This window comes from Salvia splendens, chromosome 9, assembly GCF_004379255.2.
Source record: "Salvia splendens isolate huo1 chromosome 9, SspV2, whole genome shotgun sequence".
Taxonomy (NCBI): Eukaryota; Viridiplantae; Streptophyta; class Magnoliopsida; order Lamiales; family Lamiaceae; genus Salvia; species Salvia splendens.
In genome coordinates this window covers 14,892,252-14,907,897 of record NC_056040.1, presented here as the reverse complement: position 1 = coordinate 14,907,897, position 15,646 = coordinate 14,892,252, and the positions used below count along the sequence as shown (strand labels likewise).

The 15,646-nt window shown below is 36.4% G+C and overlaps 2 protein-coding genes and 1 pseudogene across 2 annotated transcripts; 1 reads left to right on the top strand and 2 right to left on the bottom strand.

Annotated features, from left to right (window-relative positions):
• The first annotated feature begins 203 nt into the window (after positions 1-203).
• LOC121746701 lies at positions 204-4,215 on the top strand (annotated as a pseudogene).
• A 77-nt stretch (positions 4,216-4,292) lies between these two features.
• LOC121746700 (50S ribosomal protein L27-like) lies at positions 4,293-5,723 on the bottom strand. Its single transcript, XM_042140614.1, has 4 exons — positions 5,585-5,723; positions 5,064-5,177; positions 4,847-4,971; positions 4,293-4,742 (listed from the first exon to the last, which is right to left on the bottom strand). Exons 2-4 carry the CDS (start codon positions 5,143-5,145, stop codon positions 4,491-4,493), a joined length of 459 nt encoding a protein of 152 aa, XP_041996548.1. The 5' UTR covers positions 5,146-5,177; positions 5,585-5,723; the 3' UTR covers positions 4,293-4,490.
• Positions 5,724-7,178: 1,455 nt separating this feature from the next.
• Positions 7,179-15,191, bottom strand: LOC121748901 (phenylalanine--tRNA ligase alpha subunit, cytoplasmic-like). Its single transcript, XM_042143462.1, has 19 exons — positions 14,633-15,191; positions 14,237-14,359; positions 14,113-14,148; positions 13,710-13,802; positions 12,677-12,733; positions 11,951-12,006; positions 11,720-11,812; positions 11,059-11,149; positions 10,467-10,504; positions 10,338-10,376; positions 9,787-9,863; positions 9,623-9,707; positions 9,447-9,543; positions 8,783-8,879; positions 8,252-8,323; positions 8,102-8,168; positions 7,895-8,020; positions 7,668-7,722; positions 7,179-7,459 (listed from the first exon to the last, which is right to left on the bottom strand). The coding sequence occupies exons 1-19, from the start codon at positions 14,777-14,779 to the stop codon at positions 7,406-7,408; spliced, it is 1,503 nt and encodes a 500-aa protein (XP_041999396.1). The 5' UTR covers positions 14,780-15,191; the 3' UTR covers positions 7,179-7,405.
• Between the last annotated feature and the right edge of the window lie 455 nt (positions 15,192-15,646).

Sequence of the window (15,646 nt, the reverse complement as noted above, 5' to 3'; positions counted from 1 at the left end):
ACTATCGGATTAGGCTTCGAATTTCGCTGGTTGGGTAGAATTTTCGCCGGTTTTCGTCTCCGCTTCGCGTAATGCGTATGTTCTGCCGTCTGGAGTGAATTTGTGAAGCAAGGGAGACACGCGAGAGCGTGTCGCGTGTTTACTTTAAACACGCGAGAGGAAGACGCGTCTCTATTTTAATACACGCGAGAGGAATATGCGTGTTTCACTTTAAACACGCATTAAGGTGATGCGTCTATACTTTTAAACCACGCGAGAGCTTCAAGCGTGTTTAATTAAAACACGCGAGAGCTTCTCGTGTCTATACCATGGCTAGAATCTTGTTTTTTCAGGGTCCAAATGGCAGATACATTTTGCCATAACGTCTCTTCTTGGAATTTTGCCCCCATCCACCACCGAAACCCACTCTCTCCGCACCCACAACGCCCGCTCCTCCGCCACCTCTCCCCCCAGAACCCCGACGAACAAAATCAAGAACCCAACCTCCCACTTCTCCAGCAAGACAAGGAGAAATTGCTCGAGATTTCGCTGCCAAGCAAGAGGACCCCTCAATTTCCCGGATCAATCTACACGAACCCTTCTTCACAGCTCGTGAATAGCGTTTTTAGAAAGGGGGGAACGGCTCCGATAGTAATGCCGATGAGGTGGATGATGAAATGCTCGTGAGAGTTTGGTTTCCACGATACCTGAATTCATCGATTATGTGATGATTAAGGCGGTTTCCACGATACCTGAATTCATCGATTATGTGATGATTAAGGCGGTTTCCATGAAGGAGCTGCCTGAATTTTCGCAGTCTTCGTATAATTTTCGTGTAGAGTTTTCATTCGAGAATGTGGAGTTGTGCCGCTTATAAGGTAGAAACACTCTTGAAACAACTTATATTATTCATGCTTGAACTAAAAAAGCTAGTTTTTTTTAGTGTAGTTAATGTGTTATGAAAAATTAGCTATTCAACTACGTCGTTTGGGCATCCACCTCGGTTTTAATTTGGGGGAAAGTGACAACCTGAACAACTGAAAGTTCGTGTATCTTGAAAGAAGAATTTTTAGTTCATGTGCAAAATCAAATGGTGAAAATTCATGTATTTAGGTGCATGTTTTAAATTGTTTACCATCTTGATTTATTGTAGTTAGTGTGTCTGAGTAGTTAGCTAAATGATTTGGTGCACGTTTTAACTTGTTTACCATCTCGATAGAAGTGATGGTGTATAATGGATGCCTCATTCAAGAAACTGATGCAATTTGAAACTCCAAATTTCTTGTAGGTGGTTGAAGCATAATTCTCTATCATACCCTCAAATAGGGAAGCTTATAGTTGCATCAAGAGATCTTGATCACATAAGGCTTCTGGCAGAATGGCTGAAGACGATCCATGTGAATGGGAGGTATATAGGAGTCACATTGACACGGGCTGGTGGGAACGTGTTGGAACGCAGCATGGAGGAGTTTGACAAACTTGTGAATTATTTGGAGGATAACGGAGTGAGGAAGGACTGGATGGGGTATGTGGTTAGCAGGTGTCCTGAGATACTGGCTTTTAGCATGGACGAGCTTAGGTCACGTGCTGAGTTCTATCTGAATAGGGCTGACAATTTTTGACACGATACGATAATACGATACGAACCCGCACGAAATAAATGGGTATGTGTCAAAGCTTATTGGGTTCGTGTCCTTATCGCGTCGACACGATAACGACACGAAAACTTCGTGTCATGTTCGTGTTACACGTTAAGAAATAATATTAATATATTATAATATTATTTTTATTTATTTTAAAATTTTAAAATTTTAAAATTTTAAAATTAAAAATTAAAATTTAATATTAGAAATAACATTAATATATTATAATATTATTATCATAGTGTCGTTATTGTGTCGTGTCATATATGTGTTGTTATCGTGTCGTGTTGACCTGAAGTGGTTCGTGTCGTTAATGGGTTCGTGTTGTGTTCGTGTCTGAGGGTAGCGGGTCGTGTTCGTGTTCGTGTTTGGAGTTTTTCTTAACGGATCGTGTTCGTGTTTGTTGTTATCGTGTCGTGTCATTATCGTGTCGACACGATAACGACACAACACGCACGATTTGCCACCCCTATATCTGAATATGGGGATGAATAAGAATGATTTCGGTACCATGCTTTACGACTGCCCAAAGGTGATCGGATACTTCTCTATGGAGGAGATGAATCAGAAGGTACTTACTAACTACCTGATTTCTTTTGCATTACGAGGAAATTATATATTGTTTGCTATTAACCTTGCACTAGTTGTTTATACATTATGAGAAATTTATTCGTCGATGCCTTGTTTCGATTGATTTGGTGTTGAAAGTGTAAAGAACATCAAATTTGGGTCGAAAAGGGATGAAAATGATTTTTGGTATACTCTGAGTGATCAAGGTTGAGTGGTTGCTTGTCTGTGTAGGAGATGAAGCTGAAGGTACTAACTAGTCAGTTTTTTTTTGCAATATGCTAGTACTAAACTTGCGGTAATTGTTTATACATTTACGAGGATTAGTCTAGATAGATAAAAGTAGTATAGATTGACCCATTGGTTACTAAGAAGGATTAGAAACTTGGGATATCCTAAAGGTTCTTGATCATTTAAAAAATTTGAGATAACTTACTTGATTCATATCCTCTTGAAAGGGCTAGGAGTAGAGGAATCCTTGTGATGAGGATAAAAATAATCGACCACGTATGTTATCTGCCGTGAACAGTGAACGCCCTTGTGTGAGAAATTTAATCAGTAATGTGTTGTATATAGACTCTTGTTTTGGTGGTGAGTGAATCGGATTAACATTGCGATGTATTCATGTTCAAGAATCTCTTTGTATTAACTTACAAACCAAGTTTGTCCATTCAATCTACAGGCAGCATATCTGAAGGAGTTTGGCCTCACTGATGAAGATTTGGGAAGGTTATTAGCTCACAAACCACAGTTGATGGCGTGTAGCATAGAGGATGGATGGAAGCCTCTCGTTAAGTATTTTTATTACCTTGGAATATCGAAAGATGGCATGAGAAGAATCCTCATTTTCAAGCCAATCATATTTTGCATTGATTTGGAGAGCACCATTGCACCAAAGGTATAAACTTCAATACATTAGCAATGTACGATTTGTCAAATGCCGGACCTGTCAAGGGTTGTCACAAGCGTATTGAACTCGTTTAGTATGGTTGCTGTCGCTTTTAGACATTGTTGCTGAAGAAGATTCTATGGTACTGCGGCTAATTTCAATTAGGTTTCGTTTTTAGGTTCAATTCTTACTGGATATAGGCGTTCAGCAAGATGCGATTGGGAGTATGCTTAACAGATTTCCCTCTCTCATGACATATAGTCTCTACAAGAAGATACGACCAGTGGTATGTACACGAGCCTACATTCGTATACTTTTTTTACATGAATAACCATGGGCAGATGTTGAGGAGAGGGCGCTGTTTCCTTGTGGCAGGTGATCTTCCTCTTGACAAGGGCAGGGGTTTCTCAACGTAACATTGGGAAAGTAGTAGCCCTACGGCCGGAGCTCATAGGGTGCAGTATTGTGCATAGCTAGATCACAATGTCAAGTTCTTCTTGTCTCTTGGCATAAGGCTACCTGTTTTGGGGGAGATGATCACGGATTTCCCCACCGCTACAACATTGACATCCTTCGCCCCAAGTACCAGTACTTGAGAAGGACTATGATACGACCTTTGAAGGATCTCATTGAGTTTCCAAGGTATGCTTATGCATCATCACACACACACACACATTAGCGCACCGAGGATAAGTTTCAGTGGTTAGTTGCTGATTATTGAGGGCACACCAGGTTTTTCAGCTATTCACTTGAATCGCGAATAATCCCTAGGCACAGGATCATGGTGGAGAATCGGGTTAATTTCAAGCTACGGTACATGTTGGGGGCTCAGATGAAGAATTTCACTCGAGAGTGAGGGAGGCAGTAGAGAGACGAAAGCGATTTGAATCTGGTATTGTTATAGGCGAAGAACTAGCATCAGATTCTGAAAAAGATGATCAACCAGATATGATGTCTGTTTCTCAAGTATCAGATGACTTGGAAAATCATACAGAGCATTAGCAAAGAGAATTTCTTCATTTGTATTTGTACATTGTGGTTATTAGTTCAATAGCAGCAGCATGTATATATACAACCAAATTTTCCTTGTACATAAGATTATGCATAAAATATTAAAATGGAAATATGTTTACCAAATATTTCTCTTTATATAGCAGCAGCACCATGACATAATTATAGAAACCTAATGAAATGAGAAAAATGCACAACCAACAGAATAAATCTCGCAAAGTGTGTTATTTCAACTGAGACAATTCCACACCCTATCAAGCATAATTAAGGCAAGTGCTGCTGTCATTAACAGCATTTTACATCTAAACAATCAAAAATTGAAACTTGTTTCAGCTTTCAAAATGTTAGCAGCCTATTTTCGCCAAACAGATGCTGCATTACCACGGTGAACACAACCTGAGCTAAGCTGCCGTCTTCATCTCAGCAGCAGCCGCAGCATCAATGTCACTCATCTTTGCATAAACTGGATGCAGCTCATGGCCATCCTTCGGCTCAACATGAATCCACTTGCGCCCAGTTAGCTTGTTGCGCTCAAACTTGACGCAGCCTTCCTTCAAGGCGTAGAGGGTGTGATCTCTACCCATACCAACGTAATTCCCTGGATGGAAACGTGTACCCCTTTGACGAACAATGATGTTTCCGGGTATCACTCTCTGCAACATTCACCATACAACATCACATATCAACAGAAAGGGAAATTCATCAAGTTTCAAGTGCAAGATTTGATATCAAGTCTCCACCCTTATAATGCTCTCACCTCTCCACCAAACTTTTTGACCCCGAGATTCTTGGGCAACGAGTCACGGCCATTTTTAGTGGATCCAGCCGTTTTCTTGCTAGCCCATCGCCTCAGCACCAGACTCAATCCCTCTCCAGATACATCTATAATCACCAAAATGTGTAAATTTATGTTCCAAGACAAAATTCCAAAATCATACTGTACTATTTTTACATAAAAGGGATAAAGTTAATACCAGTGGCGGAGTTGTAAACAGGAGTGCTGGAGATCAGATCCCTGATACTTAATCTTCTGTATAGTGATGCAACAGAATTCATGGTGTTTGATTAATACGCAGCACTAGAGAAATCTGATTCAGGATAAGATGGTGATCAATGTCAATAATTCTGAGTTTGAAAATGTCTCCCCAATTAGCAGTAACAAAATCAGATGGCTGAAATCGAAATACAAAGCGTATAAAGCTGAGGTGACCTAAAAATCATGTTGCTAGAATTCAAATTTATGCAGAAAGATGACATAAATTGGAGGCGCCAGTCTCCAAATCCATACTTCTGATAAACTCCAATGTTAAAAAGAGGGTTACAATTTGTTTTTGGAATAATTGTTTCACACATTACATCAAACACCTTATAGGAAAGCACAGAAAAAACAGTGGCGGATCCAGAGGGGCAGCCAAGAGAGTCAAATTTTCCTAAAGGGTTGACCGGAAAAAGGCATAACCGCCCCCTCCGCAAAAAAAATGAGGAGGAAGAAAACCTGTGGTGAAGTGAGTGGCGGTGGAGAACCTTCCAAGATGAGAAGGTGACTTGAATAGACGAAGCCGGCGGAAATGGAGATTGGGGTTCGTTCAGTGATTGGGGAAGGAAGCGTTGGGAAGAAGATGACCATATTGGGCTTAATAAATTGATCATTTGTTGGGCTATCTATAGAAGGGCCCAAATATTTTACTTATTAAATGTAAAGTATAGGCAATTTATAAAATTGGAGACACACATTTCTCACATATATTACGTTAATATAGAATATAGAATGCACATTTTTTTCTAATTATACTTTACTTGGACAATTGTATATACTATATTTCAGAAAATTATACTCAATTATACTATAGATTTTATTTTAAAATGATTAGTAATACCTCACATTATATATTTAATCCAATTGTACTAAACATATTACTTATTCATATCTTTTATTAATATCTTTATTATATATTTTTTATTAATTTTTTAAATATAATTTAGCCTTTGATATTCATAATATAATTTTGTGACATCAAGAAAAGTTTATTCTTCAATTATTTATAATAAAAGAATTTTAAAATATTTTTAAGATATGAGTACTCGTAGAAATGAATTTCGCGGAGTGATACTTGAATATTAATATACTCCCTCCACCCAATAAATATTAAATATTCGTATTTCGGGATTTTATATAGTGTTTTTTTTGTGAGTTAATGAATAGAAGTAGACTAAGAGAGATGAAAATGTAGAGATGACATTGTTTTGGGAAGGGAAAGTATTATTTTATTACAAAATATATATTAAAATATTATATTTAATTTTTATATAATACAAAAATATTTCCGCCCCCTCCGTTTTGATGGGCTGGATCCGCCATTGAGAACAAATGCAACATAAAACGAGACGCTTCACACTACTGGCAAAGCTCTATTCCACCGGAAATCTCCCAACAGCAAGATGAACACGAATACTGATTTCTTGTGTGTGTGTGTTTGAGAAAGATTGAGAGATGAACGAACCTGCGACCCGCCCAACTGAAGTTAGGTGACTTACTTGGTAGAAAAAGGTAATTATATGCGGTCCAGTGAAACTGGGCCGAGTCAGTAAATAATAGGCTTAATTCATATTAGTAATAACTATTAAAAAGTTTTCTGTTTTGTGAGTAAAAAAATGTCATGGATTATATAAAAAATGATATACTGTATTAAAAATAATATCTGATAAATCAATTAGATTATCTATCTATTCATTTTAAAACTTCTACAATCACTTTCTGAACCAAGCTATTGTTTAAGAAGAGCTCATCAGTTTTCTTATTGTTCTATTTTGAGATGTACTTGTATTGTCGTGTTTTTGACCAACTTAACCAATTTGTGATTTCCAAGTTTTTCAATAGCTTCAAATCAAGACACGCCAATACGCCATTAATCTGAATATACAAATTAATCTCTGTACCTATTACTTGCTTGAACCAATATTTTTCAAAATTAATTACTTAAATAAACAAAACTACTTAAAATTTGTTGCTTACAGAAATTGGCAGGATGCAACGACACAGTTTCAGTAACCAATTGCTGAAAATGAATATAAACGAAAAACAACGAATATATGGGGAAATCGTGTGGAATTTGAGTAGTGGAAGTTAACTTAATTCGTTTTTTCATAAATTCCACATAAGTAACGCCTTTAATGATAAAATAAAAATAAAAATAAAAATAAAAAATCTAATCTGGGTAAGATACGTCAACCATAAAAATAACAAAATCAACAGCAATATTTTGAACACTGCATTTCATGAAAAAGAAGTGTGTTCTAAACTGGCAGTGAGTGTCTTTCAATTAAGTCCAAGGCGACATATTGGGTTTCTTTTAGTGAGAGATAGATCCACCTGCAAGTAAGGATGTAAGAGCTTAAAAGGCTTTGTTTATTTGATTGATTCTAAAAATTAATCACGTTGAGTACTTTAACTTTAGGATATCATCACTAAGGGATCTCAAGAATGAAGTACTAATACGGATTGATATATTAATTTCAGCCCAAATCCAACGCCTTATTTATCCTGATAGTAAACGTTACAATGAAGCACAACATTTTACCTTGTGGCCGAAGAGATCTCTGATATTGTCAATTCCGTACAGGATCATCGTTGGCCTGGCAAGTAAGGAAAGATGAAAACAAAGCAATAGCCAATAAGTAGGTATTTGAGTCATGGCAAGGCCCCGAGAAGCATCTTATATGAATTACTAAACCAAAATGATAGGAACAAAGGTCTTGTCTTGTTAATAGTGTTCCAGAGTAAACAGGTGGATATGAGCACACATACCTCTCGAGTGAAAGACCCCATGCGATCACCTGCACATCTTCAGGAAGTCCCATTGGCCGCAACATTTCTGGTCTAAACATCCCAGAGTTGCCAATTTCAACCCATTTCTTCAGACCTTCGTGATAACTGGCAGAAAAACTTTTATTAGCTTGCATTTATTTAATGGTAAAGCCACAGCAGTGATAGAGGGCCTTTTTTAATCATCACCTGAAGATTTCCATGCTTGGTTCAGTATAAGGATTGTAGGCAGGTTTGAACTTAAGCTTAGACATCCCTGAAATTGATAAGATGGAATAACCCCTTTTAACAATATGTACATTTTGTGATTTACTATCAACAAAAAGCTAGAATATTTACCAATCCGAGAGAAGAAGTCTTCAAGAACTCCCCTCAAGTGTCCAAGAGAAAGCCCACGGTCGCAAATTAAGCCTAACAACAGGATGTTAGTTTTGTGGAAGCAGAGCAGCATTTACATATAAATTGTAGGCAATGAAAGGCAATAATTAGTATAGCACTTATTTCACTGGTGCAATTCAGGGCACAACAGAAAAGGCAGTGCAAACCAGATTTAAATTGTTGCCATACAAACTATGGCAATACAATTTCCTAGTAAAACAAAAATGCAAGTGCCCATTACGCCAACAGGGACAGAAGTATCTAACTTCCAACTTTGACATGACTTACATGGTACAGATTTTACAAGAATCATATACGCATGATGGTGCATAGCCAACTAAGCTATCAAACATTGGCAAGCCAAAAATTTAACCTTCTATCTGGTGGTTGCGTTGTGTGTCAATACGATATTAGCACCATAATGCAAAGCTTGATTAATAGAATAGGGTGTGACTGTTTAAACATGGAATTGAACATATCCAGAAATTTAACCTTCTATCTGGTGGAATTCAGCAAGATGAGTTCGATCTACAGCTTCATTTCTGAAAACACGGTCAATAGAATAATATCTTTTTGGAGTAAAAGGTCCCTGCAAAATATATGATTTCAAATTAACTTCATGCAACCAAAGTAACTGAGGCAAAAGTAGCCTACCATGCAAAATATATGATCTCGAGTAAATTTCATGCAAACAAAGGATTAATAAGGAAAAAGTATCCTACCATGCCATATAAATCCAAAATTGAGACAAAAAGAGCTGCAATAAACCAAAAACTTAACCAAGACTCATGTATATAGCAAAAAAAGAAAAGAAAAGTTCACTTATTTACTTGAGGATTTGTAATTTGGTAGCATATTGTGTATGTGGACTGAATGTCAGATTTAATTATATACATTTCATGTATATTTTAAATGTATTACTGGGAAGGGTGTGGACAATTCATATCTCACCTCTTTAGGTGGGGGGGATATCACTCAATTAGTCACCCAAATTCAAAAACAAAAACATATGCCCACTCATCTTGGACACCGTTTCCATGTAAAATCAAGAGAAGTAAACAATAGACACAATAGAAGCATTTCTTACAATCCACCCTTATCCAATTATGTAAAGAATGGAAAAGACAACTAGAATACAAGGCTAACAAAAGCTAACCTGGGCAAGTGCATACAGCATCCTGGTGGAAACAGCAGTTGTGTGAGTCCGCAGAAGATTCTTGTTTGCCTCCTCTCTCTTCCAATCATTCCCATACCTAGAGCAAAAAGAAAGTAGGTTACTTGCCTTAGGGTTGGGGTTGAACTAACTACCTCTTTATTCGACATATTGCCTACCCACGGGACCCATAGCCACCAGATTTGTGAACTGTTTTAACTCGCTCTACATATTCTTCAGGCAAACTATTTGTGGTCGAAGGCACTGCACACATCAATGACAATAAGAAAACTGAATGCAAAAACCAACCAAGAATAAAGATCTAAAATGAGATTACAATCACCTTTCAGAAAGAATGTATCATGTGAATCACGAGCCGGATGTTGTTGAGGCTGGAAAAGTGCGTCAAAGTTCCAGAAGCTGCATATCCAACAAACAACTCTCAGTGTTGATAGCAGCTATGCAATTATTTATTGGCTTTGCTTCCAACTTATTGCTATGTTAATAGGACATGAACAAGGAATGCGAAGAAAGGAATCAGAGGGCCCTTATTTCTAAATTCATGAAAAGTGAAATCCTTCTACTATACACTATTCCCTCCATCCCGGCTAAGATGACACATTTCTTAGTTGGCACGGGATTTCAAGAGTTGCTGGTTAATGTGGTTAATTGAAGAGGAGAAAGAGTGAATGTAAGTATTAAATGGTGGTCATATGTATCTTACTTATAATTACTAAAAGAACAGATAAGCTAGAAGCAAGGAAAACTATGACTTCAGAAATATTATTATATGTACCATACGTATCGTACTTTTATCTACTTAAAGAACAGATGAGCTAGAAGCAAGGACAACTACGACTTCAGAAATATTATTATATGTAATAAGATTCATACCTGCTCTCCACATAATTGTTTGTTGGCATCTCTTCAAATCTGCAAGCCGTAAATGAAGAATCAGCAATTATTGGCACATTAAGTGATTATATATTAAAATCAGCCTCCTTTATGGTTGTTATTACTTACCCCATCTGGAGAAATATCATCTGAATTTGTTGCTTAACCTGCAGATGAAACAAAATTTTGTTTACAAGAGAAATACAGAAACAAAAATTTAACAAGAATTTGCACAAAATTACATCAATAGATGACTGACCTAATCAGTGATGGGGTTATAATGGAGCCAATGCATATGTTTAACATTTTACTTAGACGAGAAAACTAAAATTGTCAAAATCTGAAGTTTCTTAAATAAGAAAATGTGTTAATCAGACAGTAGTAGTAGGCTTCAAGCTAGTTGCATGACTTTCTCAATGGAACTATTGAGGAGAGAGAAGAAAAATGTTTTTTCACGAAAGGAATATAACATAGCATTTTAATGACATACTAGTTGCACGATTTCTCGTTGAAGAACCTATACCATTTTTCCTTATTATTTTACAATTAAAACATTCTATTCCACTAGTAAGAGAACTTTTTGTAAAGAAACAAGATCCAGTGCAATGTTCTAGTCCCAAATTATTTAATAGGAGTACCTGTTACGAAGCAACATCAGGAGTGAATAGATACTACAAGCAGTCAATTACATCAATTGTATAAGAAAGTTTGATAAACCTGCCTTGTATAACGGATGGAGACAGCCACCTTCAGTAGGTTGACCCTTTGCAAGGAAGTTGTACTCTTTGAACTCAATATCCTTCCATTCATCCCTTCAGAGAAAAAATGAAAATTTAAGCCGAAAAAATATGATACCATATGGATCAACAAATTTAACATATATGCCTTATGCCACTGAGAATGATATGTTTCCGAATGAAAAAAAGTCGTTTACATATCAGACACAAACAAGATGAAAACAGGCGAGTTTAGTGAAATCTTGACCAAGCATATTATATATACACGTTAAACTTTGCACTTAACCATCAAAACTGCAATAAACCTAGCAGCCCTCAAGTTTAACCTTGTTGCTTACTCATGCACATGCTAAATTTTAAAACCACAACTAAGGCCGATCATGTATGATAGTTTGATTGCACATAAATATTAAATAAGAAGGGGGGGGGGGTATTCCTTTTTCCTATACAAACTGGACTACTCTAGAAACCAACAAAAGAATTAGGTCTAAATAAAAATCCCCTGGTTTGCAAAGTCGAGGGCACCTGGTAAACCATGTCCACAAAGAAGACAAATTTATAGTAAAAGTAGAACTTGAAATAAGCAATTGCATTTTTTTGCAGCTATAATAATCTTAAAAGCCAACGAAAAAAGGGATTTATTACCTCTGTAGATGATCACGAACTAAATCGGTAGCCGCCTTGTTCCTCTTTGGCCTATAATCAGGACCTTTCTTTACCGAATAGCCTTTCCAAATCCTAATATCGAAACAAAATTAATAAGAAAACAGAGAACACAAAAAGTGGAGGTACACAGATTAAGGTACACAAAAAAACTAATTACATATGAAACAAGGACAAAGTGACAGAGAAGCAAAAAAATTTGTAGGTTATTACTGGAGACTAATAAGCCTTCTTCGCTTGAGAGTATCAATATCCTTAGCGCCAACAGCCTGTAATTTATTATCATATCAGTTTATATCAGAGGATGGAGATTCATACAGATGTTAGTAAAGGGGTGTCTTAATTCATAATGCAAAGTAGATGCAAAGAGCACAGAAATGTTGCCATGAAGAACATTTCTCATGTACTAATCTCTCCACAGCAAAAACTCTCAGAATTCGAATCTTTTGCAAAATATTACCTCTATTCTGTCGGTTGAGAACACAAAGGAGCAGATGCCAGGATTAAGACAAAGGATGATATATTAATATGGGTTTCAAAAATTAAGGTTATAAAAGTGCATGCTTTGTAAATGGGAATGATGGGATAGGTATATACCTAAATATGCTGCATCCTAAATCAGGAACAGTTATTTATTTGCATAAAGCCATAAATCAACAGTCAAACTGTAGAATTCAGTTCTCATTCTTTAAAAGACGGATCTCAGAAATTCTTGATATCTGCTTGATAATCCTAATCTCTTTCAATTTATTTTGAGAAACCATACAGCAAATATTTTATATATTGATCCAAATTGCATCCAAAAGGACGGGTATATATAAAATACCAAGACTGCACCTAAATCAAGGTTTATTGGAAGAAGATACTATCACAAAAAGATACATAGGCTAATAAGTAAATGGAAAAAACATAAAGCATATTAAATACTATGTTACAAACCTCCCCATTCTGAATCTGAATTAGTAAGTCTTTCACTTTGTCTTCAACGTGTTCGACCTATATCAAATCATTGAAGTAAGAAATAGTCTGCATGCATCCAGCATGATCAAGTTTAGAACACCATGAAAGCTGAAAATTTTCATCAACATAAGCACCTTTTACATCTATGAGATGAAGAATCTTGGGAACACAGTCATAAGATAGCAACACTAGAGGCCTATGAATCCATGTCCTTCATATGTAGCTCGGGTTGAAAGGAAAAATATGTGCTCATTTAAGAGACACGACAGAATAAAGAGGGCAAGATTGATTAAAAATTTGCATACGTCAATATATATTTTAAACGTGCCCAGCTTCAATAAACAAAACTGCTAGAGACAATAATCAAATCTAATCCAAATGAGTATGATTATATGCATATATTTGACATATTTAGGCCATTCAATGGATGGGTATCAATAATATCAAGTGTGGAGATGGACTGCGAAATTAAAGCAAGAAAGACAACTAATATGGATTTGAAAGAAAAAGACCAATATTTAGACAATGAGGAATAGGTTAGCAAAATTGAAGCATTTGAACACCATCTAAGTTGAACTCAATTGACGAAGTTTTGCTTGATTTACAAATTTTGAAACATTTTCTTCACATTATTTCATCTTATCAGATGCAAATAGATAGCTAAGGGGGGATGAAAGGAATTTTTATGCAGAACATTTCTTCCTTCCATAGATATGGAATTTTACAAACAGTTGGCTACAAAATCAGTGAAACCTTATACAAGTGCACATCACAACCAACATTTCTTCATAAGTTGGGTTAGTACTGAAGAAAAAGGAGTGCAGCACAATTTTGTGCAGTGTGTACGTATCTTATCCAGAGAACATATAGCATATACTTAAAAAGTCTTAAGAATTGTAAGCTGGGAAAAAGGGACGCACAAATAAATTCAATGAACACACATCCCAACAAGAAATTTCAGCTGAATCTGATTGCAATTAAGTATTTAAAAGACATTCATAATCAGCATTACCTTCCGTGATACTTGAGAATCTGCCAGACCTATCCATTTGTTCTTCATGGCCTGAGCCCACCCTTTGTCATAAATCAGTGACTTAGTTTTGTCCTGTGAACAAAACAATAGGAAGGTCAACCAGCATTTACATTGGAGAAAAAACAATACCTATGCACAGACATGATTCAGCAAGGAGCTAAACGAATGAGTTAAAAACTAGGTAGCTAATCGCTATTCATATTCTATTACGAAGTTGGAGCTAAACTCATGATACATTGACTAGGAAGAGGCATACATATATTACAGAAAACATATTTACAAAACAATCACCAGAATGAAAAGGAAAAAAAGGAAACAAAGTTGGTTCAAGTTATAAACTAATCGAAAAAGCAAATGAACCAAACCGAATATAGGTGCATACATCAAGATCCACAGGCAATTTTGACTTCACGATTTCCTGCAAAAGAGAGCATCAAATAAAGTAAGGGCGTACTATCTGAAGCATAAAAAAAATACGCATCCCAAAAGTCAAATCATTCCATTACCTGCAACTTAGCTTTTGCAATACCCTCTGCTGGCACGGCTTCAAAAAGTAACACTTCAGCAGATCCATATTTAACATAACTCTGAGCCTCCTCTGAGAGCAGCCATTTCTCCCTCTTTATATCCTGCACAGTTCCATAAAACACAATCTCTCCATCAGCTCAATCGCATTATCTTCCATGTGCACAATCTCATTCTAATTTCCACACCATAATTCAAACTTCATTTCAACTGATAAAACAGCTTAATTGCTAATAGATCAACTTAACTCAGTTCATCTAATACAGTACACACTGAATTGTCAACTTCTACAAATCTCTACGCGAATTAAAATTTAAAAAAAAATTGCGATTAAAAGAAGAAGAATGCAGCAGCGGCAAGGAGAGGGGAAATCTGACCGAAGCAACAACGTAAAGAAAGCCGTTGAGTCTTTTGATGGCGTTGACGAGCTCTTCGTGGTCGATTCCTTTCTCCTGGGAGAATACTCCGGAATCTGATATCTCCTGGTTGTGCTTTAGATGGCCTAGCACGGCTTCTTCCGCCATTGATTGCCGGCGAATCGGAGGTGGCGCAATGGCAGAGTAGCAGAGGAGTTGCGCCGCCGCGAAACGAAGGAGAAGAAGGATAGGCGAAAAATGGGTACAAATAGAGAAATATGAAAAATGCACACAATTCACCTCAGGCCATTAAATTGGCTTGTTTAAGACCATCTGCAAAACTTAAAATGCAATAGAATAATAGGTAAAACCAATCCTATTATATGTTTTTGAAAAAAAATATCTATCTTTAGATTTATAAGTAAAGCATTATATCAAATTGAACATGGAAGTGAACAAGGCTTTGCTATCAATGGAAAATGAAACATGTTCAGATGTATCACTAGCAAGATAATTTTTATAGATAACTTTTCCTCTACACCTCTACTTTTGTGCTCAACCAACTTTTCACTCCAACCATATAGATATGTTGTGTGAGAAAGGGTGAAAATGAGAATCAGTATGTGTAAATAGGGAGAATGGGCTGCTACAAATTAAGTTATAACTAGAGACTCTTATATTGTTCAAAAATCACAAATGATATATGCAAATAAATCAACACTAAAGACACCCAAATGAAGACCACCACACCAATAAGATTCACTTTAGATATAATCTAGTAATGTAAACTTAAACTCATTTTTTGCAAAGAAAAAAAAGAGCAGCAATTAAAGTTTACCCATTTCGAATGAAAGTTTGGCAGAGTGCTGTAAAAAATCCTCTATATGCTGCTAGACGAGGGATAACAAAGTAATGAAAATAATACTTGAATAATGAACAAGCATAGCTTATTATTAGCTTTGCTGGTATCTGCGGCTCTCACCTATATAAAACCAAAAGAAAGTTTTAGCAAACTGGGGTGACAACTAAATGATC